This window comes from Mytilus galloprovincialis, chromosome 5 (genome assembly GCF_965363235.1).
Source record: "Mytilus galloprovincialis chromosome 5, xbMytGall1.hap1.1, whole genome shotgun sequence".
In the NCBI taxonomy this organism is placed as follows: domain Eukaryota; kingdom Metazoa; phylum Mollusca; class Bivalvia; order Mytilida; family Mytilidae; genus Mytilus; species Mytilus galloprovincialis.
Genome location: NC_134842.1, coordinates 54,030,026 through 54,057,141, shown reverse-complemented (window position 1 = coordinate 54,057,141; position 27,116 = coordinate 54,030,026). Strand labels below are relative to the sequence as shown.

At 32.0% G+C, this 27,116-nt stretch overlaps 2 protein-coding genes and 1 pseudogene across 2 annotated transcripts; 2 read left to right on the top strand and 1 right to left on the bottom strand.

Annotated features, from left to right (window-relative positions):
• Window positions 1-7,990: 7,990 nt before the first annotated feature.
• LOC143074077 (uncharacterized) lies at window positions 7,991-10,224 on the top strand (annotated as a pseudogene).
• An 8,518-nt stretch (window positions 10,225-18,742) lies between these two features.
• On the top strand, window positions 18,743-20,425 carry LOC143074076 (uncharacterized). Its single transcript, XM_076249624.1, has 3 exons — window positions 18,743-18,986; window positions 19,359-19,465; window positions 20,015-20,425. The coding sequence occupies exons 1-3, from the start codon at window positions 18,761-18,763 to the stop codon at window positions 20,423-20,425; spliced, it is 744 nt and encodes a 247-aa protein (XP_076105739.1). The 5' UTR covers window positions 18,743-18,760.
• Window positions 20,426-20,561: 136 nt separating this feature from the next.
• On the bottom strand, window positions 20,562-25,558 carry LOC143074075 (uncharacterized). Its single transcript, XM_076249623.1, has 3 exons — window positions 25,424-25,558; window positions 23,916-24,588; window positions 20,562-20,599 (listed from the first exon to the last, which is right to left on the bottom strand). Exons 1-3 carry the CDS (start codon window positions 25,520-25,522, stop codon window positions 20,562-20,564), a joined length of 810 nt encoding a protein of 269 aa, XP_076105738.1. The 5' UTR covers window positions 25,523-25,558.
• Between the last annotated feature and the right edge of the window lie 1,558 nt (window positions 25,559-27,116).

Sequence of the window (27,116 nt, the reverse complement as noted above, 5' to 3'; positions counted from 1 at the left end):
GTTACTGGACTATTTGGTGCTGAAAGTAGAATAACACGTGGCATACTTCGATTGTTATTCTCCTCTTCGGATGAAATTGCTATAGGTCTTAGCTGTGCAGTACCGGGATTGGTTCTAGGTGGGGGAACAGTTCTCTATTTGATATACTGCATTTTTATGACATTGCAGCGTATTAGAGATTACAGAAATGGAGAAATATGTCGGTCTTGTTTAAAAGGAGAGTTAATGGACCTATGGCTGACATTTGGACTGGCATCAATCATTTCTTTTCTCATTTACACTTTCCTTATTCCTTTATTAGCACCTGCAGTCGGAATACCATTAATGATTTTAGTTGTTATACTTGCGATTGCTTTTCAGATGACTGTGCCAAAAATACGAAAGGCCTTGTGCTCACCATTTTCAGTAGACCGGTTAAAAGTGAATGACTTAGATCAGATAAATATTGGTGATGTGGTATCAAAGATACAATATGGCGTTCATCATACAATGATTGTGACGACGACTCAGGGGTTTACAAATAATAAACAGACTCAGGGGTTTACAAAAAATAAACAGACTGAGGGGTTCCCAAATAATGAACAGACTAAGGTGTTTACAAATCATAAACAGACTAAGGGGTGGATTCGAGTGGTTCATTATGGATCTTCATTTTTGTTTGGATCTAGAAAGATTGTTGAGCAGTGGTTTGAAGTTGTTTTAGAAAAGTCAAGTATATATTTATTTGTCTGCGACACTTTACCTACGTATCCGGCTGATGTTGTAATTAGTCGAGCGAGAAGCCGAATCGGAGAGAGCAAGTGGGCTGCGTTTTCAAATCGTTCAGCTCATCTTGCATATTGGTCGAAAGTTATACAGTTTGATGATTGTGACTTTAATGACTATAATTCTCATGATTTACCGAACGCCGAAGAAATACCATTGTCATGCTCAGAAGCATCACTTTTTATAAAAGAAAGAGAGATATATTCCATAACAGACCTCAGGATAGGTCATGTTGTTAAAAGTGATATAATCGGAAGATTTGATGATACTGGTATACTTACATCACTACGAAGTTTAGATGACAAAGGTCGCACAATTGAAATACAAGTTTGCACATATTCTTTCTCATTGAGAGTTTCTCTGAAACATTATGTCGTTGATCTGGACAAAAACAGGTTGTTCGTGAAAATATATAATCCTACACAATGCCAGTCAACGGAAAAACGTGCACAAAATGCCCTGGATGTAGTCGGGGCGAAAGGATTGTGGTGGACCACAGAAGGATTTATCATACATTGTATTGAACGAAAATCGCAATGAATTCGATATTCTCATGTAATTTGATATCAATATCTGTCTATCGTCTGTATTGTTTTTGTCGAGCCTGGCAGAAAGCTCGACATAGGGATATTGATCCGCCGACGGCGGCGGCGTTAGCTCACTTCTTAAAAGCTTTATATTTTAGAAGGTGGAAGACCTGGATGCTTCATACTTTGTACTTTGATGCTTCATGTTACGAAGTTTCCGTCAGTCATATGTCCAATGTCTTTGATCTCATTTTCATGGTTCAATGACTACTTGAAAAAATAGTTAAGATTTTTTGTAATGTTTATTTCTCTCTTATTATAAGTAATTGGATAACTATATTTGGTATGTGCGTACCTTGCAAGGTCCTCATGGCTGTCAGACAGTTTTCATTTGACCTCGACCTCATTTCATGGATCAGTGAACAAGGTTAAGTTTTGGTGGTCAAGTCCATATCTCTGATACTATCAGCAATAGGTCTAGTATATTCGGTGTATGGAAGGACTGTAAGGTGTACATGTCCAACTGGCAGGTGTCATCTGACCTTGACCTCAATTTCATGGTTCAGTGGTTATCGTTAAGTTTGTGTGTTTTGGTCTGTTTTTCTCATTGTGCTTGCAATAGGTCTACTATATTTGGTGTATGAAATGATTGTAATGTGTACATGTCTAGCTGGTAGGTGTCATCTGACCTTGACCTCGTTTTCATAGTTCAGTGGTCAAAGTTAAGTTTTGAGTTTTGGTCTTTTTTTCTAATACTATAAGCAATAGGTCAACTACAGTTGGTGTATGGAAATATTTTATGATCTTTACGTAGTAGCGCAGGTTTTATTTGAACTTGAACTCATTTTCACGGTTCATTGCTCAGTGTTAAGTTTTTGTGTGTTTGTCTGTTTTTCTTAAACTATAAGCAAAAGTCAACTATATTTGCTATATGGAAGAATTGTTAGCTGTATATGTCTGCCTGGCATGGTTCATCTTACCTTGAGCTCATTTTTATGGTGCATTGGTCAACATTTAGTTTTCTTGGTTAATGTTAAGTTTATGTGACAGTTGTATCAAAGCTTTATATTTAGGACTATCAACATAATATCAATGATTAGTAAAGAAGGCGAGACATTTCAGCGTGTGCACTCTTGTTAAAAGATTTGTTCTACCTTTGAATAGGTTAATTTCATGCTCATTGGGCCATTAGATCAGATATGTTATAGAGCTACATTAATTGATTTAAATGCATGCTAAATCAGTAAATAATTTAGCTGACCTTTTTGTTTAGTTCAAAGAGATAGCGATTGAAGTGACAAAATACGATTGAAGTGACAAAATATAGAGACAGGAATATAAACATAATTCCAATGCATTAAGGTGGTATGGGTGTCTTCCTCCATCTTGGATTGTAAAAAACAGAGAACCAAAGGTCAAGATTTTCTATCAAGTTAGCAAAATTTGATGTAGGAATGCAGATATTTAATGTAAATTTTCATTCAAAAGAACCAATTTATAAGAATATAACTTATAAATATTCAAAATGTTTGAAAATATTGATTATTTTTGTATTCTTGAAAGAAAAAAAAATTGGCTTTTTAAGGGGAGGTTACTCTAAAACAGTGCATTTTCTGGAGGATTCTACATGGAATTTTCCTATTTTGTATTTTTGCCGGAAAAAACGTACGGTGACCCTATTTTTTCTTTTGATATTCTCAAAGCATTGTCCGAAAGCTATCTTTTCCTTAAGTATTTAACAATTCTATCATTTTGTTTAGTTTCTAATCACAAAATGGTGTTTTTTCCTGTATAATCCATGCAAAATGTGTCATTTTGTCACGCCCTGTAGCTTGAGAAAATGCGCGGTGACCTATCATTTTTATTATATTTTTCAACATTTATCAATAGATACTACGTTTTGACAAAGTATGAACAAATTCTATCATTTTTATTTTAGACTCCCATACCACCTTAAGTATGTATTTTTACATTTGTAATAGGCAACAATAAACAGATTCCGCGAAGGAATCAAAATTTTCACTGATCTCCAATATCCTATTTGATTTGGGTTTCCAATTTTTGTTACGTCACTTATGATACACTTGGATAGCGTGTATATTATACCAGTGTATATAAGGTGCGAATCTAGCTAGTTCATTTTCACTATCATATGCGAGTATGTCTATTGTAGAATAAGGGATCATGGGAAAACTGTATTTGTTTACGTTTTGAAATTACCAAAATAATTGATTTGAAGGTAATTTTCAACATATTTTCATTGTGATATGTCTTTTAAATGTACAAAAACAGCATTTAACTTCAAATAAGTGTTATAAAAGCAACATAATATAGCCTATCGATTATTGAAAGCGATCCATTTTAACTATAGATGCGGTGAATTATCACTATTCTAATGTGGAATTTTCGAAGATGCGAGGAATTTTTGTTGTAGATTTATGTCAACCTTATTGATGACTTTAGTATTTATGATATTTTCAAATTGAAATAACTCCTCATTCATTCTTCATCAAATATATAGCTATTCAAGCTTGTAACAAAAACGCTTCTCAAAATGTCATATTGTATTCTTAAAACTACATCTTTTTTCTTTTTCTTGCAGTTTAAGATTGATATGGCGGAGTTTAAGTGCAGTTCCGGAACGAACAAAAATCAGCTATGATTTTTTTTCCAATTAATATTAAAAGTTTTAAAAAAGTTAAATCAGTTCCTGTGATATTTGTTTTAAACGAATATGCACATATTTCATAGAAATCAATGAATAAGTTCACACAAAAGAAAAATATTTTCTTGTTACACTTAAATTATAATGCTTCTTGTTACACTTGAACCATAATGCAATGCTGTACTGAGTGTGCTTGCATGGGATACGTTTGCAATTGAAGGCATGACTGTAAAAACTACATTTTTGTGAATGAAAGTAGTCTAGTATACTTCAAATTTCAATATTCTATATGTTTCTTATTATTTAGTTTAAATGGTCAGAATTTCATAAATCTATCTCTCAACTCTTGAGGAGGAACTATTTTATCATATTTTAAGTACCGGTCTTTGTAAAAATCATGCAGAAGGTGATTCATGGCATGTCACAGAAGTAATTTTTTTTGCCCTATATCATAAGAACTTTGGTAGATGGTCAAAATTCTGTCTTTTTTTTCCCTGTATTATGCCCGTTGCCATGGTAACCATCAAATCAACATTTTGCCTTAATATGTGAAAAAAGACCCTTTTTGAAAATATAAAATAAGGGAATTTAAAGTCCCATAGAAATAAAGTTAATCAATACAAAGGATATGTATATTTACAGTATTGACAAACAAAACCCCAAACTATATAAAAACGTTAAAATTGTGAATTTACTAAATAGTTTGTTTCCATAGCAACCATTTAAAAATGTGTTAAAATTCGAAAATGAAAAATTTCAAAAACTTTAAAATTTTAAATCTGTTTATCTCCCAAGACCAACAATACCATGACATGTCATTGACAAATTTTGAAAGACCACATTCTATATATTCAGAAAATAAAAAGAAAGTCGTGTGTTTTTTTTTCTTTAAAAAAAAAAAATTTAGTCAAAAATTGTCAATTTTCACCAAAATTCAGATTAACAATCAGATGAATAATCAAAAATTTTGAACTTAAAAAGCTAAAACATTCCATTTATATGTGCAATTCTGACACACATTTGTTAATTTTAAAGGAGAATATATGATAAATGAAGATATACTTGTACAAAATGAAAAATCATCACTCTGGGTATGGTGCACCCCCCTTTTTTTTCGATTTTTTTTTTTTTTTTTTCAAAATTATAAAATTTGTTGAAAGAAATGTGGTATCTCATTGTGTTTACTTGTGAACTAAGTATTTTAAGAATTTAAGCATAACACAACTTCTAAAGTTGAGGGCAGCATATGTACCCCCTCCCTTCAATCTTATATGTAAGATTTCTCAGAAGTTTAAAAAAAAATGGTAATACGCATAACCCGTTGTCGTGTCTAAGACTGATGCTGTCAGTGAAAAAGAATAAAGTTGAATCCAAAACTTAATTACTAGTAAGTCTATGTATAAAGATAAGAGGATGTGTTGTAATTGTCAATGAGACAATTAACTCTCAACCAGAGAGAGCAAAGACATAGAAATAAACAACCACAGATCACCGTATATCCTTCAACAATGAGCATAACATGATTATCTATAAAACAAATCTTAATGAACATTTAAAAAAAAATAGCTCAGGATTCTTTCTTTTTCAAAATGGCTATAAAGAAGTTACAGTAACAATTTAATGCAACTCATTGTTGGTTTTTGAAACAGATTGATGCTTTAAAAACTTTCACCCTAGACTAAGATCTGCTAAACAAGAACACTCTCCCTGAAATGTCTGGTTGGTTTTATTTATAATTGAATTACTTTTGAAACTCTGTAAGTGTTATGTAAAGATTTTAATACAAGTATCATATTAACTTAACATTATCAATGTTCTAAGAAAATGAGGTCAGGGTAAGATGAACTAATCAACTATGTCAGACAGACGAAAAAAAGAGAACGGAAACGGAAAATTCAGCATTTTTTCCATTTTTAAAGCAGCATAACTTATTGACAGTACCTGTTACACCAATAACATTCTAACTGTTCTGAATTTTATGGAAATAAGCATTGTGCATAAGTTTCAAAACATTTGGTTGTGGCAAACTTAAGTTAGAGAACGGAAACAAAAAAGTCAGAATTTTTTTTCCATTTGTATAAGGGTATAACTCTGGAACGGACGTACTTACAGACAAGGGTACAACTTAATGCCCCCTTTGCTACAGTGGGGGCATACAAATTCTACATGTTCTATCTGAGGAAATATATACCAACGATCTACATTAATTGTGCAAGAATTTGTCAATGTTTCTATTGTATATGGTGGAAAAGGACAGCTTGTCTATTATTTTTTTTAAAACCTAACTGAATTATTATTTGTATACCGCAGAACAATCGCGTTTTTTTTATGGTTCTCAAAAATATTATCCTTGTGGCCCTGAGGAAAATTTGCTGGTCCGAACTATTGTATACTGTTTTGATTCTCAAACATGAATAATGTAAACAATTCAAATTAGAAAATTAACGGTTTTATTTACCAAAAAAAAAATATCCTAAAAACAAATATGACAGACATAAACCATCGACAACCAGGCCATAGAGAATATGTCAGGGTAAAACATATGTGTGAGCAGTTGTGTAACATAAAACATACTGCGCATGTATGGTATATGAGAACAGTTGTTTAACAACACAATATAAAAAATTATACCAAGTTCTTTCGTATATGTTTCACTTCATGTGTAAAACTCAAAAAATTGTTGAAAAATGTCCGAATTGTAATACATGTAATGCTAAAAAGTCAATTGGCTGTACTTCTTTATTTTGTCTATTGTTGAAGATTGAATAATGCCCTCTAGATGTCGTTTGGTTTTCTTTGTCGTTAGGTTGCTTTCTCCTTGACATAGACCTACATGCATGTCATCTATTAACATGAATAGGAATGACACACTACTTTGTAGATCGATTCTATTAACTTTTTATCAAGATAAACTTTAATATGCATGATACCTATTTCGGGTTAAAAAAAATCTATGTGGAAAGTATGTATAGATGTTTGAACCCTACAAAACATGTACAGGAATCTGATGTTCAATGGTTGTCGTCAGTTCATAAGTGTTTCTCGTTTCCCGTTTTTATATAGATTAGACCGTTGGTTTTCCCGTGTGAATGGTTTTACACTTTTAATTTTTGGGACCCTTTATAGCTTGCTGTTCGGTGTGAGCCATTGCTCGTTGTTGAAGGCCGTACTTTGACCTATAATGGTTTACTTTTATAAATTGTTACTTGGACGGAGAATTGTCTCAATGGCACTAATACCACATATTCCTATATCTACATTTATTAAGATATCATTTTGGTCATAGATACTCGGTACAATGTACTACCGAGCAATACTCGGGTACTCGAGTACTCGTTGACATCCTTAATATATATATTATAATGATATATTTAAAATCGGCAATGTTCATACTCATATTTTACTCCATCATGATGCTCACTGGACTAGCCAGCCGGCGTGTTTGAAACGCTGCTAATTTTACTTCTTATTCAAGTTATTGTGAAACTGCCTATTCAAGAAGTGGCGTGAATCAGATGTGGATACTAAAAATTCTAAAGATCTTTAAGAGTATATACAATCTTAGACTCTCTCATCTTGTACAGTAGTGTTAAAACATTTGACTTTTCTACATTTCACACCAGTATTCCCCATTAGTCGACTTTCATATTATATTTGATGTAAGCGGTTATGCGTAACGTAAGCGGCCTACGTCACGTGATACCCGACAAGTTTTTTTCCGCGAAAATATAAACAAAGTAAAAAAGAATGGTAAAACGTTGTGTTTGGGGAACCTGCAACAGCGATGACAGATATAAGCATAAACCTCATATGTCAGGAGTGGAATTCTTTCCTATACCTAAGCCTAAAACAAGATTGGAAGAAACTTTACAGTGGGTAAAAGCTTGTGGCAGGAAAGATTACGCCGTATCCAATGTAAACAAACATGCCTATGTGTGCAGCAAGCAATTTGTTGATGGAAGACCTACCACCCAACATCCATACCCAATCATGGCTTCCCCTTTAAAGCAAACTGTGCACAAATCCCGGAAACTTCCGTTTGACAGAGCCACTGTACATATCAAAGCCAGCATAACCACGCCCACTACCAGTAAAATTGTCGATCAAGTATGGAGGAATGTTGGGGCGTATGTAACTTTAAATGGATCCAACACATCAAAAGACCAACCTCTTCAGGCAACACCACATTTCTGTGAAGAACTTAAAGGTAATGACTGGTATAATATATATATGAAATGACAAGGCATTGACCGATAATAAGTAATCAAACTCCGAAAAAGGGGGGGGGGTGAATTCCAAGTATCATGCGCCTCTAAATTGATGTATGTGTATGCTGTCCACTTGCTCTGTTTCTTAATAATGTCTGATGACTTATTATGTCTGTGAATCATTTAATCAATGTTGTATACCTGCTGTGCCTTACAGATGCTGCATTGGACTACCCTATCAGTAATCATCTAATGTTTTATGTGCATATATCCACCTATATAGTATATGTCCATATTTTTCTACAAAATATATGTCATCAGTACATTCTAAGTCTTTTGCTCAATATTAGTTGGTTTACAAATAATTTTGAAAATTGAAAATCAACCAAGTCATGCAATATATATTGAATCTTGATGTTTCAGTGGATGCAGACCATACTTACTATGCTGTAAAGAGGGGATTTAATGTACAAACTACAAGTATATCTACACAAACAGACATTACCATGGCAGAAATGGATTCTCTGACCGATAATATGATGGACACTGGTAGCATGAAGAGAAAGAATCTCATGAATGACATTATGAAAGACAACAAATCCTGCAAATTCTATACAGGTACATGTAACTTAATTTTTTAAAGATTTAAAAATGTATGGAAGCTTGATGGTATTTTATGCACATTTATAAATGGGTAATAAATTACAAATGACATTTATTCTGTATATTAACCATGAAAATAAATTATCACCCGACCGCAAAAGGCTGAATTCATTTTGCCTATGGGTCAAATTGTCTAGACTAAGTGTGCTTGACACAGTACATGCAGGTGGTATTGTTTCAATTTCTTTAAAGTTTGAGATTAAATCCTATCTGGAGACAAAAAATATAATTTGATTGCTCAAATTTGCCTTTTTTAAATTGTTGTGTCAATATTTAGACGCTTTACCATGAGAAATAAGTATATACATTTTGTTTTCTTCATTCAAGGTGTATCACTGGCAGTATTTTGTTTCATCCTAAATTTCCTGAGGAAAAAGGCTTCATCCATGGTGTACTGGAACAGTGCAGATACATCCGAAAGGGAAAATTCTGAGGTAAAAGATATATTAAGAGGTTTATACTTTTTATTGTGTCCTTTAGCATGTTTAGTATACCAGAAAAAGCAGACGACAAAATTTTTGTACACTTGTGTACATGTACATGTATTTATAATGTAATGTCAGTACCTGAAATCTGTTATCCAAATACATAAAACAAAATTAATATAAGAACAGTGTAAATGGTGAAAGTATTAGGACAGTTTCTGCTTGATATTCTGGAGCATCTAGCTACATTTGTTGTAATGTCATTTGAGTTTTTAAATTTTCACCATGGAAAAACTTCTAAGTCAATGAACCAATTTTTGCATGACTCGAGGTGCAGGTACAATGTGTAATGTTTTTCAGTCTGTGCGTATGTTTGTTCAATATTGAATTGTTTGCCAAATTGATGTTTTGACCCGGATTTCGTGTTCCACCTATTTAACATTGAAAAATGACAGCACAAGTCTCAATAACAATTGATGGTAACTGAAAACATGACTCTAGAATCAATATAGGTTTCAGATTATATGAAGAATATGCATCATCATTTATTTATTTCAGACACCTCGCAAAGGACCGAGAAGAATATTAGACATAAAGGAGGAATTAGCACTCACTTTGTTAAGACTAAGAAGAGGATTCGATACCAAAACTCTTGGGGACATGTTTGCTATATCAGAAAGCTCTGTGTGTAGAATATTTACTACTTGGCTAAATCTAATGTATCATGATTTGAAGTTTTTGGTCAGATGGCCTTCAAGGGAAGTTCTTAAAAAATGCCAAAATGTTTCAAACACTTTAAGAAAACAAAATGTATTATTGATTGCACAGAATTTTTTGTACAAAAACCTAGTCTGCCATCAGCTCAGCGAATTACATATTCTTTTTTTTTTTTTATCTTTTATTTGTTTTTCAATAGTCAGGATTTTACACACCCCATTACACTACCACCTGACAATGGTATCAAGGGGTAAATACAGAATATATAAGAAAAAAATATAGCAATATACAAAAAGAATCTCTGACTAATTAATCTTTAACAATAAAAATATTTTAGGTTACATATAAATTGTATTTGATTTATCTCTCCTCTCTCTCTCTCTGACTTACTCACATACAACACTTATACTTTCACTCATCTGTTTTGCTACAATATGTATCATGACTTACTTTTTAATACAATTTTTTTAAAGAAATAAATTTGCTCATAATTTATAAATTATTTCTTTTCTCTAAACTAAACATAGATATAAATATGAAAACAACACTTAGTTAAATATTACATGTAAAGGAGACCAAAATTTTTCACAAACTTGGACTTTATCATTTTTCTTTGCAATATGATTTTCAAGAAATTGGTATTTCTTTATTTTATTCTTTAACTCGATCATATTTGGTTTTGTTTCATTTAATTTACATTTGTATATATAATTTTTTGTAATTATGATTAGCAAATTCAATAATAAACTTTCATGTTTGCAACCAAGAAACACATTCTCTTTGTTGAGATCAAAATTTACAAAAAAAAGTTTCACAATATTGGAAAAAGACTGCCACAATTGAAAAGTTATTGGGCATTCAAAAAACAGGTGTTCAATGGTTTCTTCTCCAAGTTTACAAAAAGTACATAACTTGGTATCTTTTAATTTGATTTTGTACAAAAAGGTATTAGTTGCTATAATTCTATGCAAAAATTTATATTGAAAGGTTCTTAAATAAGCATCTCTACAAGACTTTTTTGTTATCATGAAATACTCTGACCATTCTGTAGTATCAATAACTAACAGCTCCGCCCATTTCAAAAATTTAATTGTTGGTAGTTGAATAACTTCATCTACTAAGTTTTTATATACAAATTTGGCTTTCACATTACACCTGATTTTTTTAAGAAAGTATCACCAGTGTTAGATTTATCTAAATCTTGATTTAGACAGTTATCTTTAAGGCATTTTTTCATAGTGTTAGGGATTTTTGATATCAAACCATAATATTTAATAAAATTGTTGGTTTGCACTTTTTCTTGAAATTGCTCAAATTTATAAAAAATCATATTTTCATGATTAATAAGGTCACTTACTGACTGCACACCCCCCTTTTCCCATCGAATGTAATATGGGAAATCATCCAAAGAAGAAAAGTTCAAAATATCTAAGGATAAAATGTCACTGACAGAAATCTCAGCAATAGGTTTTGCAGCGGAAAAGCATAGTAAAACATCCTTCCAGAAAGAATTTTTACATCTTTTAGCAATCTCAATCAGCTTTTCTTTCTGAAGATTTAAAACCCTTTCACCCCCATACTGCATAAGGTCTGCCAGTAACAACTGCTGCCAGCCACCGCTAGGGTTTGCCAGCAGTCTTTTTATCCAACTAATTTTCAAATAGATATTAAATGAATGAAGATGTACCATATTAAGTCCACCTTGTGAAATATTACCAACAAGTGTGTTTCGCTTAATTCTGTCTGGTTTTCCATTCCATATGAAATCATAAAATAATGAAGTGAGCTCTGTTAACCTGGAGTGTGATAGGTTTGGTAATGCAGTCAATAAATGGACCAACTTTGAAAGAGCAAGTGATTTAATTACTGTAATTTTTCCTAATAATGTAAGTTTTCGATGTTGCCAGCTCTTCAGAATTGCAGAGACCTCTTTAATTTTCTTAGCAAAATTAATTTTTGTGATACAGCTTAAATCTAAAGAAAATTCAATCTCCAAAAGTTTAAAATTTGAATGTGACCAATGAAGTTTTAAGTCGGGACATAAAATAATATCAGAGAATTTTTTACTTCCAACCCATAGTGCTTTTGTCTTTGAAGCATTTATTTTCAAACCTGAAATTTTATAAAAAGATTCAAAACATGAAAGTGTTTCCCTCAACGATATTTCCCTTCCATCTAACATAAGGAATGTGTCATCTGCGTACATGCTTAAAAGTGATTCATCATCATTGATAGTAATTCCCCTTATGTAAGGATTACCTTTTAATTTCAAAGATAATAATTCAACCCCAATTATAAATAAATAGGGAGAAAGAGGATCTCCTTGTCTGCAACCTCTTTCTAAATGAAAAAACTTAGACATGTGTCCATTATTTATAACACAACTTGATGCCCCTGAGTATAAAGTTTCAAACCATCTACATAAAGAAGGCCCAAAATTAAAGCTTTTCAAAGTATTTTTTTAAAATAACCATTCCAAGGAATTACATATTCTAGTTACAAACATCACAACACTTTTAAGTGTCTTGTTGGAATCACACCCAGAGGTTCATTTAGTTTTATATCCGACTTATTTACTGGTAGCATATCTGATCGTAAAATTGTACAAGATTCTGGCTTCCTACAGAAAGTTGAGTATGGTGATGATATAATGGCAGATAGAGGCTTCCTTATTCGAGGTGACTTAGCGCTTAAAGGGGCAACTTTAAATATCCCCCCTTTCACAATGGGAAAGCAGATGTGTGCAAATGCAACTACAAAGACACGCAGAATTGCACGTGCAAGAACTCATGTGGAAAGGGCAATAGGAAGACTGAAGAACTTTACACTTTTACAGAGAACTATTCCACTGAGAATGAAACATACATTTAATCAAGTTGTAAAAGTGTGTGCCATTTTGTGCAATCTGAACAGTCAGTTGGTTAAATAATATATAACTTATTGTTGACTTTTTATTCCATTTCTTTAAATTACATGTATAAACAAATACATGTACATACATAGACATGATAAATAAGATGTTGACCAAAAAAAAAAATTTAGGTCAAGTTTAAAAACAAAGATGATATGGTATGATGAATACCAATGAACTCTCCACAAGAAACCAAAATGACACAGAAAATAACAACTATATGTCACATAACAGACTTTAACATTGAGCAAAGTCTAAACCGCATAGTCGGCTAAAAAAGATTCTGAAATGACAATGTAAAAAATCAAATGAGAAAACTAAAACCCTATTTATGTTAAAGTTAAGTCCATTCAAAATTGAATATAAAATAGAAGATGTGGTATGACTGCCATTGAATCACAACATTCAGACAAGTATCCATACAAGAGACATTTTATTGTAGTTAAAGTACTAAGCAATTGTAGGAGACAGTACAACCTTCAACACAGAGCTTAGGCTCACCTTTATTAACAATCTATAAAGGGCCCAAAAGATAACCAGTGTAAAACAAATAATAAACTGGAATACAAAATGAAAGAGACACACTGTAAAACCTGTTTAAAAAAGATTTACTCATCAAATTGATATGATGTTAATTATTAATAAGTAACATGTACATTGTATGACAAAATTCATTGACAAGATATAATTGCATTAGCCAAATGATTTCGGAAGAAAAGCTGAAACTTTTTACACATTCTTTCAAAAAACAAAGGATCAAATGTAGCACTAGCAACAGCAATTCCTTTCTTTGTGAATACAACCAAGTCTGATTTGTGGATTCCATATATACCCATTTGTCCTTGAATTTGATGGTAATATTCGCATTTGTCAGTTACTTGAAGTTCACCACTTGAATCTAGCACACATCCCTTTTTAATGGCAACTTCCTTAGGATTCAAGTTCTTGTCAGCAAACGGACATTTAACTTCCACTAGATTCTCACCATGACACTTACATGAGAACAGACCATCGACTGAACATCCAACATAAGGCAACCTTGTGTAGATACGAAGTCCCTTTTTCTCTAACATACAGCCTTTGTGTTTATGTCTGTTTACACGTATGTAAAGGTCTAATGCAGCTTTCTCTTTCCTCTTTCCCCATTCAAGAGATGGTACTTCAGAATGAGATAAATCATATTCCCCTAGTAGACTTTTCATTAACGAAGGAGGGCATTTCAAATTGTCAACAGCTCTACAGACTTTAAAAAAATTTGACGCAGTTATTCTACCTTTCCTCAACTTAAACCAAGTATCGTTATCTGACTGATCAACAGTACAACGTTCAATGTGCAACACTTCATCTCGTTCTATCAGAATAGTTGACAGGGTTTCTGGAGTAGCATTAACAGCTGCTGACATCATCGACCAACTTTCACATCTATCACATGCTACGAAATCCACCTCTTCATCCAATTCTGATGGGTCCTGTAACAAATCTAATGCCTGCAGTTCTGGTGATATCTTGAAAAAGAAAAGATGAAAATATTAATTATGCAACTGCAAATGCACCATGGCAATTCACTATATATACATATATACTAAGTTTAGTTGGTGTAGACTTACCTATTTTAAAAATTGCATGGTCATAAAAGTATTGTCTGTAACACAGATACTGTTGATATAACTTTTCCAGCTTTATAGAAATTATTGCAATATTTAAAAAAAAAATTATACTGAAATATGTTTGTGCCTGTCCAAATCAGGATCCTCTGCCCTTTACTCTTCTTGTATTGTTTTTTAATAAATTTTGGAGATAAGTATGGCATCCAATATCACTAAACTAGTATATATTATTGTTTAGGGGCCTGCTGAAGGACGTCTGTGAGTACAGCATTTTCTCAATGCATTGAAGACTCATTGGTGTCCTTTGGTTGTTATTTGCTTTTTGATCAGATTGTTTTCTTTTTGACACATTCCCCATTTCCATTCTCACTTTTATACTCTCTAACTTATTACAGGAGACATCTCATTAGGGTCTAGGTAATCTATTATTTACATTAAGATAAAATCTTGTGACACACAAATTCTGTTGTGTGCCTATTCCAAGCCATCAGTTGTTTCTAATGATGTCAAAGTAAACTAATTTTTTTTTTTATTTCTCAATTTCAGTTTAATATGAATATATATTCTTGTAAGGTTGTATAAGAGTTTCTCAATGCAAGTGGTGTTGCTTTCACTCAAATGAAATTGATCGTTATTTTGTCATCAATCAGGCAATTTTCTGGGCCTGTGATAGCTGACTGTTAGGAATTAGCTTTGCTCATTGTTGAAGGTGGTTCAGTGACCTATAGTTGTCAATAATACTTTATTCCGAAAGCAACACAGCTTATAGGATACATATACATAATTTTACACCAATATAAGAATTTCACAAGAGATATATAATATATATAAATATAAGGTGTGCATGAAAGAACATATAATACATAATACAAAATACGAGCGGAGAAGGATATAATACTCAAATAAAGTGAGAACAAAAATATTATTTACTCCAATTAAATTCTAAGTTTTTCTGCAGATTTTAGAAATATACCCAAGTTATTCAATTCTTTAATATTTCTGACAGATAACAACTGGCTCAGTTTGAATGTAGAAGGATTTCTACAATAATACTTTTTTATATACTTTTCTCGAATCTGACTTTACCTCCAAATACTTTTCTCGAATCTGACTATATTTTGTAAATGTCTGTGTTAGTTGGTTGCTTGTGCCACAGTGGAGATATGTCTCAATGGCTATTATACCACATCTTCTTTATTATAATTACATGTAATAAAACATTTACTGTTGTAATGAACAAAATCTTTTTTTAAAATATGAAATGTTAATACATTTATACTGTTAATTATATTTACATGTAGCTAGTATATCTTGCTTTCATAATTTTCAACTTTTTTATTGGAACTGGACAATCATGCTGCCTTGCTCTTTTCAACCATAAATTGTCACCATCAGTAACTGATTTTGCCTCAAATCCTTCAATTTCATACAGTGTTGCACCTATGTGTCGACAACCACCATCAGCACTGAAAAACACAAATACAAAATTAGTTAGACTACACATGAAAGAAGGAAAATATATTTCATACAAAATGTACATGTAGGATTCATGCAATACATTTCTACATGTATATAGAAATTTTTGTTAGTCTGCAACTTAAACATGACTGGTTGATTTTGTTGTAAATTTTCTCAAAATTATAAGAAACTGTTTCAATCAACACGCACACACATTAATCATACATGTATATTGGTGTATTGCTACAACGCTACATGAAGTACGGGTGATCTAGTATTCTACATGTATGTATCTCTAAACAACTAACATAAATAACTTTCACATAAGCTATTTAATAGAAGCTGATATTATGTAATTAAAAGAAAATAGAACTTTATAATACATGTAATTATATTTTCAGCAGTGTTTTTATTTTATTTTTGATGCATGGACAGCCTTGAAAATCATCATAAAGATGGACTATGGTGTACATGTACATACATGTATTTAAAAAGTACAAACAGTTGTATTAAAGCCAATATTGGTATGGACCACATATTCAAACAGATACAATGCAGTCTAAATTTTCATTCAATGTAACACTTCTTAAGCTATTTTCCTCAAGTGATTTAATATATGTGTATCCGTGACAAAATTGATTTATAACGGCTATCAAGAAAAGTTAATGCACCTTTTTAATTCAGTGATTTATAGGTGAAAAAATTGGATGCTTGTTACATGTACTTACCCTCCTATGCATGTACAATATGCTGCCTTCACATAACCAGCATTGTCCATTACGATCCAGGCATCATATGTGGAGGTATTAAGATATGTTTTGTCTTTCTGTGTAGGTTTGATGGCAGCCAAAAATATAAATTAACTGTTCAACTCGGCCATTTCAAGACTCTCTACATAACCATCGAAATACAAACGGTAATCTTCAGAAGATTTGTAGGCCTTCAACTTTCTACGATCATAGTTTGAAGTGTTATACAGTAGATAGTTAAAAACATCATACAGTGACACATTCGGAATATTGGAAAGGTCCTTGGTGAATCCTTGTAGAGAAGACATGTTGTCAATCCCGTTGCTTTTCAGCAATTCTGCTACAGTGTTTGTGACCCGGTCCGTACACATATCTGGGTCAAGTGGTTGATTTAGCCCTTCAACAGCAGTGCACAACCTCACTAATTCATTCCTTTTCATGTTGGTTACACCTATCCCCCTTAATCTCAAATATTCTTTCAAATCGGTAACTTTCATTGACGCGCAATCCATATTGTTTACTTAGTTGTCTTGGTGCTGATGTCGGGTATCACGTGACTTAAGATAATAAAAGACGGAACCGACTACGGAAAGGGAAATGTATATGAAAATGGACTATTTGTTTTGAATTTTCCGACTGTTTCCGGTTTGTGTATTGATTTTCATGCTCAAATGGTTTGTGCATAAACCCAAAAGAAAGAGCCAAGAACCAAAAATGAAAAGACAATTGAAAGAGTTGGTATTGCTTTGTTTCATAAACAAAGAATGGCCAACGTAGATACAAGTATCTTGTAATGGGGAGTGATAAATCCCACTTTGTAAAGAATCAAGCTGATTCAAACCAAAAAGTCTCTAAAACTGACATGATCAAGATGCTTGATTTCTTGATTGACAACATATTTGTTATGTCTGGAGGACATGTCTTTAAAACAAACTGTCGGCATTCCAATCAGAACAATTTGTGCCCCTCTTCATGGCAACCTGTTTCTTTATTATTATGAGGCTGACTTCAAACAGGAACCTCTAATGAAGAAAGATAAGAGTTAGCAATATCATTTACTTTATTTTCCGTTATATAGATGATGTTCTCTCACTAAATAATTAAAAAGTTGGTGACTTTGTTGAACGCATCCGTCCCATTAAAAAAGAGATAAAAGATACATCAGATACAGTTAAGTCCGCCTCATATCTTGACTTACATCTAGAAATTGACAATGATGGTCGGTTAAAAACAAAAGAGATGATTTCAGCTTCCCAATTGTGAACTTTCTATTTCTTTGTAGCAAAATTTCAGTAGTGCTGGCATACGGAGTATTTATCTGCCAATTGATACGATATTCCCGGGCTTGTATATCCTATCATGATTTCGCTGAAAGAGGGTTGCTACTCACAAGGAAGCTATTAAACCAAGAGTTCCAAATGGTGAAGTTGAAATCCTCCCTTCGTAAATTTTACGGACGCCATCACGAGTTGGATGACAGTAATGGAATAACAAATGATTTCGGATATGTTCCTTATGTCGTAACTACACTTCCCTTTTCACCACGAATGTGACCTATCGAATAAGTCTATTTGCTGAGTTTGTGATAATATTAGCATCACGACGGTTGCCATATGTGGAGCAGGATCTACTTACCCTTCCGGAGCACCTGAGATCACCCCAATCTTTGGTGGGGGTCGTGTTGCTTGGTCTTTAGTTTTCTATGTTGTGTCTTTTGTACATGTACTATTATTTGTCTGTTTGTCTTTAGCCATGGGGTTGTCACTAGATTATCTTAGGATAATCATGCCCAAGTTTGGTTTAATTTGTCTGTAGTTTAAGAGGAGAAGATTTTTGAAGATATGTCTGTGAATCATTTAATCAATGTTGTATACCTGCTGTGCCTTACAGATGCTGCATTGGACTACCCTATCAGTAATCATCTAATGTTTTATGTGCATATATCGACCTATATAGTATATGTCCATATTTTTCTACAAAATATATGTCATCAGTACATTCTAAGTCTTTTGCTCAATATTAGTTGGTTTACAAATAATTTTGAAAATTGAAAATCAACCAAGTCATGCAATATATATTGAATCTTGATGTTTCAGTGGATGCAGACCATACTTACTATGCTGTAAAGAGGGGATTTAATGTACAAACTACAAGTATATCTACACAAACAGACATTACCATGGCAGAAATGGATTCTCTGACCGATAATATGATGGACACTGGTAGCATGAAGAGAAAGAATCTCATGAATGACATTATGAAAGACAACAAATCCTGCAAATTCTATACAGGTACATGTAACTTAAATTTTTAAAGATTTAAAAATGTATGGAAGCTTGATGGTATTTTATGCACATTTATAAATGGGTAATAAATTACAAATGACATTTATTCTGTATATTAACCATGAAAATAAATTATCACCCGACCGCAAAAGGCTGAATTCATTTTGCCTATGGGTCAAATTGTCTAGACTAAGTGTGCTTGACACAGTACATGCAGGTGGTATTGTTTCAATTTCTTTAAAGTTTGAGATTAAATCCTATCTGGAGACAAAAAATATAATTTGATTGCTCAAATTTGCCTTTTTTAAATTGTTGTGTCAATATTTAGACGCTTTACCATGAGAAATAAGTATATACATTTTGTTTTCTTCATTCAAGGTGTATCACTGGCAGTATTTTGTTTCATCCTAAATTTCCTGAGGAAAAAGGCTTCATCCATGGTGTACTGGAACAGTGCAGATACATCCGAAAGGGAAAATTCTGAGGTAAAAGATATATTAAGAGGTTTATACTTTTTATTGTATCCTTTAGCATGTTTAGTATACCAGAAAAAGCAGACGACAAAATTTTTGTACACTTGTGTACATGTACATGTATTTATAATGTAATGTCAGTACCTTAAATCTGTTATCCAAATACATAAAACAAAATTAATATAAGAACAGTGTAAATGGTGAAAGTATTAGGACAGTTTCTGCTTGATATTCTGGAGCATCTAGCTACATTTGTTGTAATGTCATTTGAGTTTTTAAATTTTCACCATGGAAAAACTTCTAAGTCAATGAACCAATTTTTGCATGACTCGAGGTGCAGGTACAATGTGTAATGTTTTTCAGTCTGTGCGTATGTTTGTTCAATATTGAATTGTTTGCCAAATTGATGTTTTGACCCGGATTTCGTGTTCCACCTATTTAACATTGAAAAATGACAGCACAAGTCTCAATAACAATTGATGGTAACTGAAAACATGACTCTAGAATCAATATAGGTTTCAGATTATATGAAGAATATGCATCATCATTTATTTATTTCAGACACCTCGCAAAGGACCGAGAAGAATATTAGACATAAAGGAGGAATTAGCACTCACTTTGTTAAGACTAAGAAGAGGATTCGACACCAAAACTCTTGGGGACATGTTTGCTATATCAGAAAGCTCTGTGTGTAGAATATTTACTACTTGGCTAAATCTAATGTATCATGATTTGAAGTTTTTGGTCAGATGGCCTTCAAGAGAAGTTCTTAAAAAAATGCCAAAATGTTTCAAACACTTTAAGAAAACAAAATGTATTATTGATTGCACAGAATTTTTTGTACAAAAACCTAGTCTGCCATCAGCTCAGCGAATTACATATTCTTTTTTTTTAATTTTTTATTTGTTTTTCAATAGTCAGGATTTTACACACCCCATTACACTACCACCTGACAATGGTATCAAGGGGTAAATACAGAATATATAAGAAAAAAAATATAGCAATATACAAAAAGAATCTCTGACTAATTAATCTTTAACAATAAAAATATTTTAGGTTACATATAAATTGTATTTGATTTATCTCTCCTCTCTCTCTCTCTGACTTACTAACATACAACACTTATACTTTCACTCATCTGTTTTGCTACAATATGTATCATGACTTACTTTTTAATACAATTTTTTTAAAGAAATAAATTTGCTCATAATTTATAAATTTTTTTTTTCTCTAAACTAAACATAGATATAAATATGAAAACAACACTTAGTTAAATATTACATGTAAAGGAGACCAAAATTTTTCACAAACTTGGACTTTATCATTTTTCTTTGCAATATGATTTTCAAGAAATTGGTATTTCTTTATTTTATTCTTTAACTCGATCATATTTGGTTTTGTTTCATTTAATTTACATTTGTATATATAATTTTTTGTAATTATGATTAGCAGATTCAATAATAAACTTTCATGTTTGCAACCAAGAAACACATTCTCTTTGTTGAGATCAAAATTTACAAAAAAAAGTTTCACAATATTGGAAAAAGACTGCCACAATTGAAAAGTTATTGGGCATTCAAAAAACAGGTGTTCAATGGTTTCTTCTCCAAGTTTACAAAAAGTACATAACTTGGTATCTTTTAATTTGATTTTGTACAAAAAGGTATTAGTTGCTATAATTCTATGCAAAAATTTATATTGAAAGGTTCTTAAATAAGCATCTCTACAAGACTTTTTTTGTTATCATGAAATACTCTGACCATTCTGTAGTATCAATAACTAACAGCTCCGCCCATTTCAAAAATTTAATTGTTGGTAGTTGAATAACTTCATCTACTAAGTTTTTATATACAAATTTGGCTTTCACATTACACCTGATTTTTTTTAAGAAAGTATCACCAGTGTTAGATTTATCTAAATCTTGATTTAGACAGTTATCTTTAAGGCATTTTTTCATAGTGTTAGGGATTTTTGATATCAAACCATAATATTTAATAAAATTGTTGGTTTGCACTTTTTCTTGAAATTGCTCAAATTTATAAAAAATCATATTTTCATGATTAATAAGGTCACTTACTGACTGCACACCCCCCTTTTCCCATTGAATGTAATATGGGAAATCATCCAAAGAAGAAAAGATCAAAATATCTAAGGATAAAATGTCACTGACAGAAATCTCAGCAATAGGTTTTGCAGCGGAAAAGCATAGTAAAACATCCTTCCAGAAAGAATTTTTACATCTTTTAGCAATCTCAATCAGCTTTTCTTTCTGAAGATTTAAAACCCTTTCACCCCCATACTGCATAAGGTCTGCCAGTAACAACTGCTGCCAGCCACCGCTAGGGTTTGCCAGCAGTCTTTTTATCCAACTAATTTTCAAATAGATATTAAATGAATGAAGATGTACCATATTAAGTCCACCTTGTGAAATATTATCAACAACTGTGTTTCGCTTAATTCTGTCTGGTTTTCCATTCCATATGAAATCATAAAATAATGAAGTGAGCTCTGTTAACCTGGAGTGTGATAGGTTTGGTAATGCAGTCAATAAATGGACCAACTTTGCAAGAGCAAGTGATTTAATTACTGTAATTTTTCCTAATAATGTAAGTTTTCGATGTTGCCAGCTCTTCAGAATTGCAGAGACCTCTTTAATTTTCTTAGCAAAATTAATTTCTGTGATACAGCTTAAATCTAAAGAAAATTCAATCCCCAAAAGTTTAAAATTTGAATGTGACCAATGAAGTTTTAAGTCGGGACATAAAATAATATCAGAATATTTTTTACTTCCAACCCATAGTGCTTTTGTCTTTGAAGCCTTTATTTTCAAACCTGAAATTTTATAAAAAGATTCAAAACATGAAAGTGTTTCCCTCAACGATATTTCCCTTCCATCTAACATAAGGAATGTGTCATCTGCGTACATGCTTAAAAGTGATTCATCATCATTGATAGTAATTCCCCTTATGTAAGGATTACCTTTTAATTTCAAAGATAATAATTCAACCCCAATTATAAATAAATAGGGAGAAAGAGGATCTCCTTGTCTGCAACCTCTTTCTAAATGAAAAAACTTAGACATGTGTCCATTATTTATAACACAACTTGATGCCCCTGAGTATAAAGTTTCAAACCATCTACATAAAGAAGGCCCAAAATTAAAGCTTTTCAAAGTATTTTTTAAAAATAACCATTCCAAGGAATTACATATTCTAGTTACAAACATCACAACACTTTTAAGTGTCTTGTTGGAATCACACCCAGAGGTTCATTTAGTTTTATATCCGACTTATTTACTGGTAGCATATCTGATCGTAAAATTGTACAAGATTCTGGCTTCCTACAGAAAGTTGAGTATGGTGATGATATAATGGCAGATAGAGGCTTCCTTATTCGAGGTGACTTAGCGCTTAAAGGGGCAACTTTAAATATCCCCCCTTTCACAATGGGAAAGCAGATGTGTGCAAATGCAACTACAAAGACACGCAGAATTGCACGTGCAAGAACTCATGTGGAAAGGGCAATAGGAAGACTGAAGAACTTTACACTTTTACAGAGAACTATTCCACTGAGAATGAAACATACATTTAATCAAGTTGTAAAAGTGTGTGCCATTTTGTGCAATCTGAACAGTCAGTTGGTTAAATAATATATAACTTATTGTTGACTTTTTATTCCATTTCTTTAAATTACATGTATAAACAAATACATGTACATACATAGACATGATAAATAAGATGTTGACCAAAAAAAAAATTTAGGTCAAGTTTAAAAACAAAGATGATATGGTATGATGAATACCAATGAACTCTCCACAAGAGACCAAAATGACACAGAAAATAACAACTATATGTCACATAACAGACTTTAACATTGAGCAAAGTCTAAACCGCATAGTCGGCTAAAAAAGATTCTGAAATGACAATGTAAAAAATCAAATGAGAAAACTAAAACCCTATTTATGTTAAAGTTAAGTCCATTCAAAAGTGAATATAAAATAGAAGATGTGGTATGACTGCCATTGAATCACAACATTCAGACAAGTATCCATACAAGAGACATTTTATTGTAGTTAAAGTACTAAGCAATTATAGGAGACAGTACAACCTTCAACACAGAGCTTAGGCTCACCTTTATTAACAATCTATAAAGGGCCCAAAAGATAACCAGTGTAAAACAAATAATAAACTGGAATACAAAATGAAAGAGACACACTGTAAAACCTGTTTAAAAAAGATTTACTCATCAAATTGATATGATGTTAATTATTAATAAGTAACATGTACATTTTATGACAAAATTCATTGACAAGATATAATTGCATTAGCCAAATGATTTCGGAAGAAAAGCTGAAACTTTTTACACATTCTTTCAAAAAACAAAAGATCAAATGTAGCACTAGCAACAGCAATTCCTTTCTTTGTGAATACAACCAAGTCTGATTTGTGGATTCCATATATACCCATTTGTCCTTGAATTTGATGGTAATATTCGCATTTGTCAGTTACTTGAAGTTCACCACTTGAATCTAGCACACATCCCTTATTAATGGCAACTTCCTTAGGATTCAAGTTCTTGTCAGCAAACGGACATTTAACTTCCACTAGATTCTCACCATGACACTTACATGAGAACAGACCATCGACTGAACATCCAACATAAGGCAACCTTGTGTAGATACGAAGTTCCTTTTTCTCTAACATACAGCCTTTGTGTTTATGTCTGTTTACACGTATGTAAAGGTCTAATGCAGCTTTCTCTTTCCTCTTTCCCCATTCAAGAGATGGTACTTCAGAATGAGATAAATCATATTCCCCTAGTAGACTTTTCATTAACGAAGGAGGGCATTTCAAATTGTCAACAGCTCTACAGACTTTAAAAAAATTTGACGCAGTTATTTTACCTTTCCTCAACTTAAACCAAGTATCGTTATCTGACTGATCAACAGTACAACGTTCAACGTGCAACACTTCATCTCGTTCTATCAGAATAGTTGACAGGGTTTCTGGAGTAGCATTAACAGCTGCTGACATCATCGACCAACCTTCACATCTATCACATGCTACGAAATCCACCTCTTCATCCAATTCTGATGGGTCCTGTAACAAATCTAATGCCTGCAGTTCTGGTGATATCTTGAAAAAGAAAAGATGAAAATATTAATTATGCAACTGCAAATGCACCATGGCAATTCACTATATATACATATATACTAAGTTTAGTTGGTGTAGACTTACCTATTTTAAAAATTGCATGGTCATAAAAGTATTGTCTGTAACACAGATACTGTTGATATAACTTTTCCAGCTTTATAGAAATTATTGCAATATTTAAAAAAAAAATTATACTGAAATATGTTTGTGCCTGTCCAAATCAGGATCCTCTGCACTTTACTCTTCTTGTATTGTTTTTTAATAAATTTTGGAGATAAGTATGGCATCCAATATCACTAAACTAGTATATATTATTGTTTAGGGGCCTGCTGAAGGACGTCTGTGAGTACAGCATTTTCTCAATGCATTGAAGACTCATTGGTGTCCTTTGGTTGTTATTTGCTTTTTGATCAGGTTGTTTTCTTTTTGACACATTCCCCATTTCCATTCTCACTTTTATACTCTCTAACTTATTACAGGAGACATCTCATTAGGGTCTAGGTAATCTATTATTTACATTATGAAAATGTTTATGTAAATTTAATCACATACATGTAGTATTATAATAATTACTGAAATAAATTGGGTAATCAATTATTAATCAGAAAAATATTCTAAGATAATTAAACATCTATGAAATATGTGTTATGTTTGAATTAAAGTAATCAAATAATCACTGAAAAATTGTAAAGTTATCAAATATTATATAAATGAAATTGTTTGTTTCTATCTTATGAGCAGTTAAATTAAGATGCTCCCAATACCATGTGAAATATGGTAAATATATTACAGTTTAGAAAATCTAAATCAAATTTACTGCTTTTAACTGTCTAGCAATGTTTAACATTTGTTCAGCTCCATAATTATCTCTGTTGTCTGAAGACCGCGGGTCAAAATCATGGGCACCATCTTGCATTCCATTGTCAGCTTGATCAGCAGTTGAATACCTGAAAAAAAGACAATACTTAAAATGCTTTGTTTTTATTTCATGCTTTTAGCTCAAATTTACAGAAAGATAAAATCTTGTGACACACAAATTCTGTTGTGTGCCTATTCCAAGCCATCAGTTGTTTCTAATGATGTCAAAGTAAACTATTTTTTTTTTATTTCTCAATTTCAGTTTAATATGAATATATATTCTTGTAAGGTTGTATAAGAGTTTCTCAATGCAAGTGGTGTTGCTTTCACTCAAATGAAATTGATCGTTATTTTGTCATCAATCAGGCAATTTTCTGGGCCTGTGATAGCTGACTGTTAGGAATTAGCTTTGCTCATTGTTGAAGGTGGTTCAGTGACCTATAGTTGTCAATAATACTTTATTCCGAAAGCAACACAGCTTATAGGATACATATACATAATTTTACACCAATATAAGAATTTCACAAGAGATATATAATATATATAAATATAAGGTGTGCATGAAAGAACAATAATACATAATACAAAATACGAGCGGAGAAGGATATAATACTCAAATAAAGTGAGAACAAAAATATTATTTACTCCAATTAAATTCTAAGTTTTTCTGCAGATTTTAGAAATATACCCAAGTTATTCAATTCTTTAATATTTCTGACAGATAACAACTGGCTCACTTTTAATGTAGAAGGATTTCTACAATAATACTTTTTTATATACTTTTCTCGAATCTGACTATATTTTGTAAATGTCTGTGTTAGTTGGTTGCTTGTGCCACAGTGGAGATATGTCTCAATGGCTATTATACCACATCTTCTTTATTATAATTACATGTAATAAAACATTTACTGTTGTAATGAACAAAATCTTTTTAAAAAATATGAAATGTTAATACATTTATACTGTTAATTATATTTACATGTAGCTAGTAAATCTTGCTTTCATAATTTTCAACTTTTTTATTGGAACTGGACAATCATGCTGCCTTGCTCTTTTCAACCATAAATTGTCACCATCAGTAACTGATTTTGCCTCAAATCCTTCAATTTCATACAGTGTTGCACCTATGTGTCGACAACCACCATCAGCACTGAAAAACACAAATACAAAATTAGTTAGACTACACATGAAAGAAGGAAAATATATTTCATACAAAATGTACATGTAGGATTCATGCAATACATTTCTACATGTATATAGAAATTTTTGTTAGTCTGCAACTTAAACATGACTGGTTGATTTTGTTGTAAATTTTCTCAAAATTATAAGAAACTGTTTCAATCAACACGCACACACATTAATCATACATGTATATTGGTGTATTGCTACAACGCTACATGAAGTACGGGTGATCTAGTATTCTACATGTATGTATCTCTAAACAACTAACATAAATAACTTTCACATAAGCTATTTAATAGAAGCTGATATTATGTAATTAAAAGAAAATAGAACTTTATAATACATGTAATTATATTTTCAGCAGTGTTTTTATTTTATTTTTGATGCATGGACAGCCTTGAAAATCATCATAAAGATGGACTATGGTGTACATGTACATACATGTATTTAAAAAGTACAAACAGTTGTAT

Bases quoted from the DNA above. Each gene is read 5' to 3' on its own strand.
- LOC143074076 (XM_076249624.1), top strand. From the start codon at position 18,761: ATGCAATATATATTGAATCTTGATGTTTCAGTGGATGCAGACCATACT. The intron at 18,987-19,358 runs GTACATGTAACT...TCTTCATTCAAG, and splicing joins ATCCTGCAAATTCTATACAG to GTGTATCACTGGCAGTATTT. The intron at 19,466-20,014 runs GTAAAAGATATA...TATTTATTTCAG, and splicing joins CCGAAAGGGAAAATTCTGAG to ACACCTCGCAAAGGACCGAG.
- LOC143074075 (XM_076249623.1), bottom strand. From the start codon at position 25,522: ATGCAAGATGGTGCCCATGATTTTGACCCGCGGTCTTCAGACAACAGA. The intron at 24,589-25,423 runs GTAAATTTGATT...TTCTTTTTCAAG, and splicing joins TTGCTAGACAGTTAAAAGCA to ATATCACCAGAACTGCAGGC. The intron at 20,600-23,915 runs GTATATATGGAA...TACATATTGTAG, and splicing joins TCAAATTCAAGGACAAATGG to CAAAACAGATGAGTGAAAGT.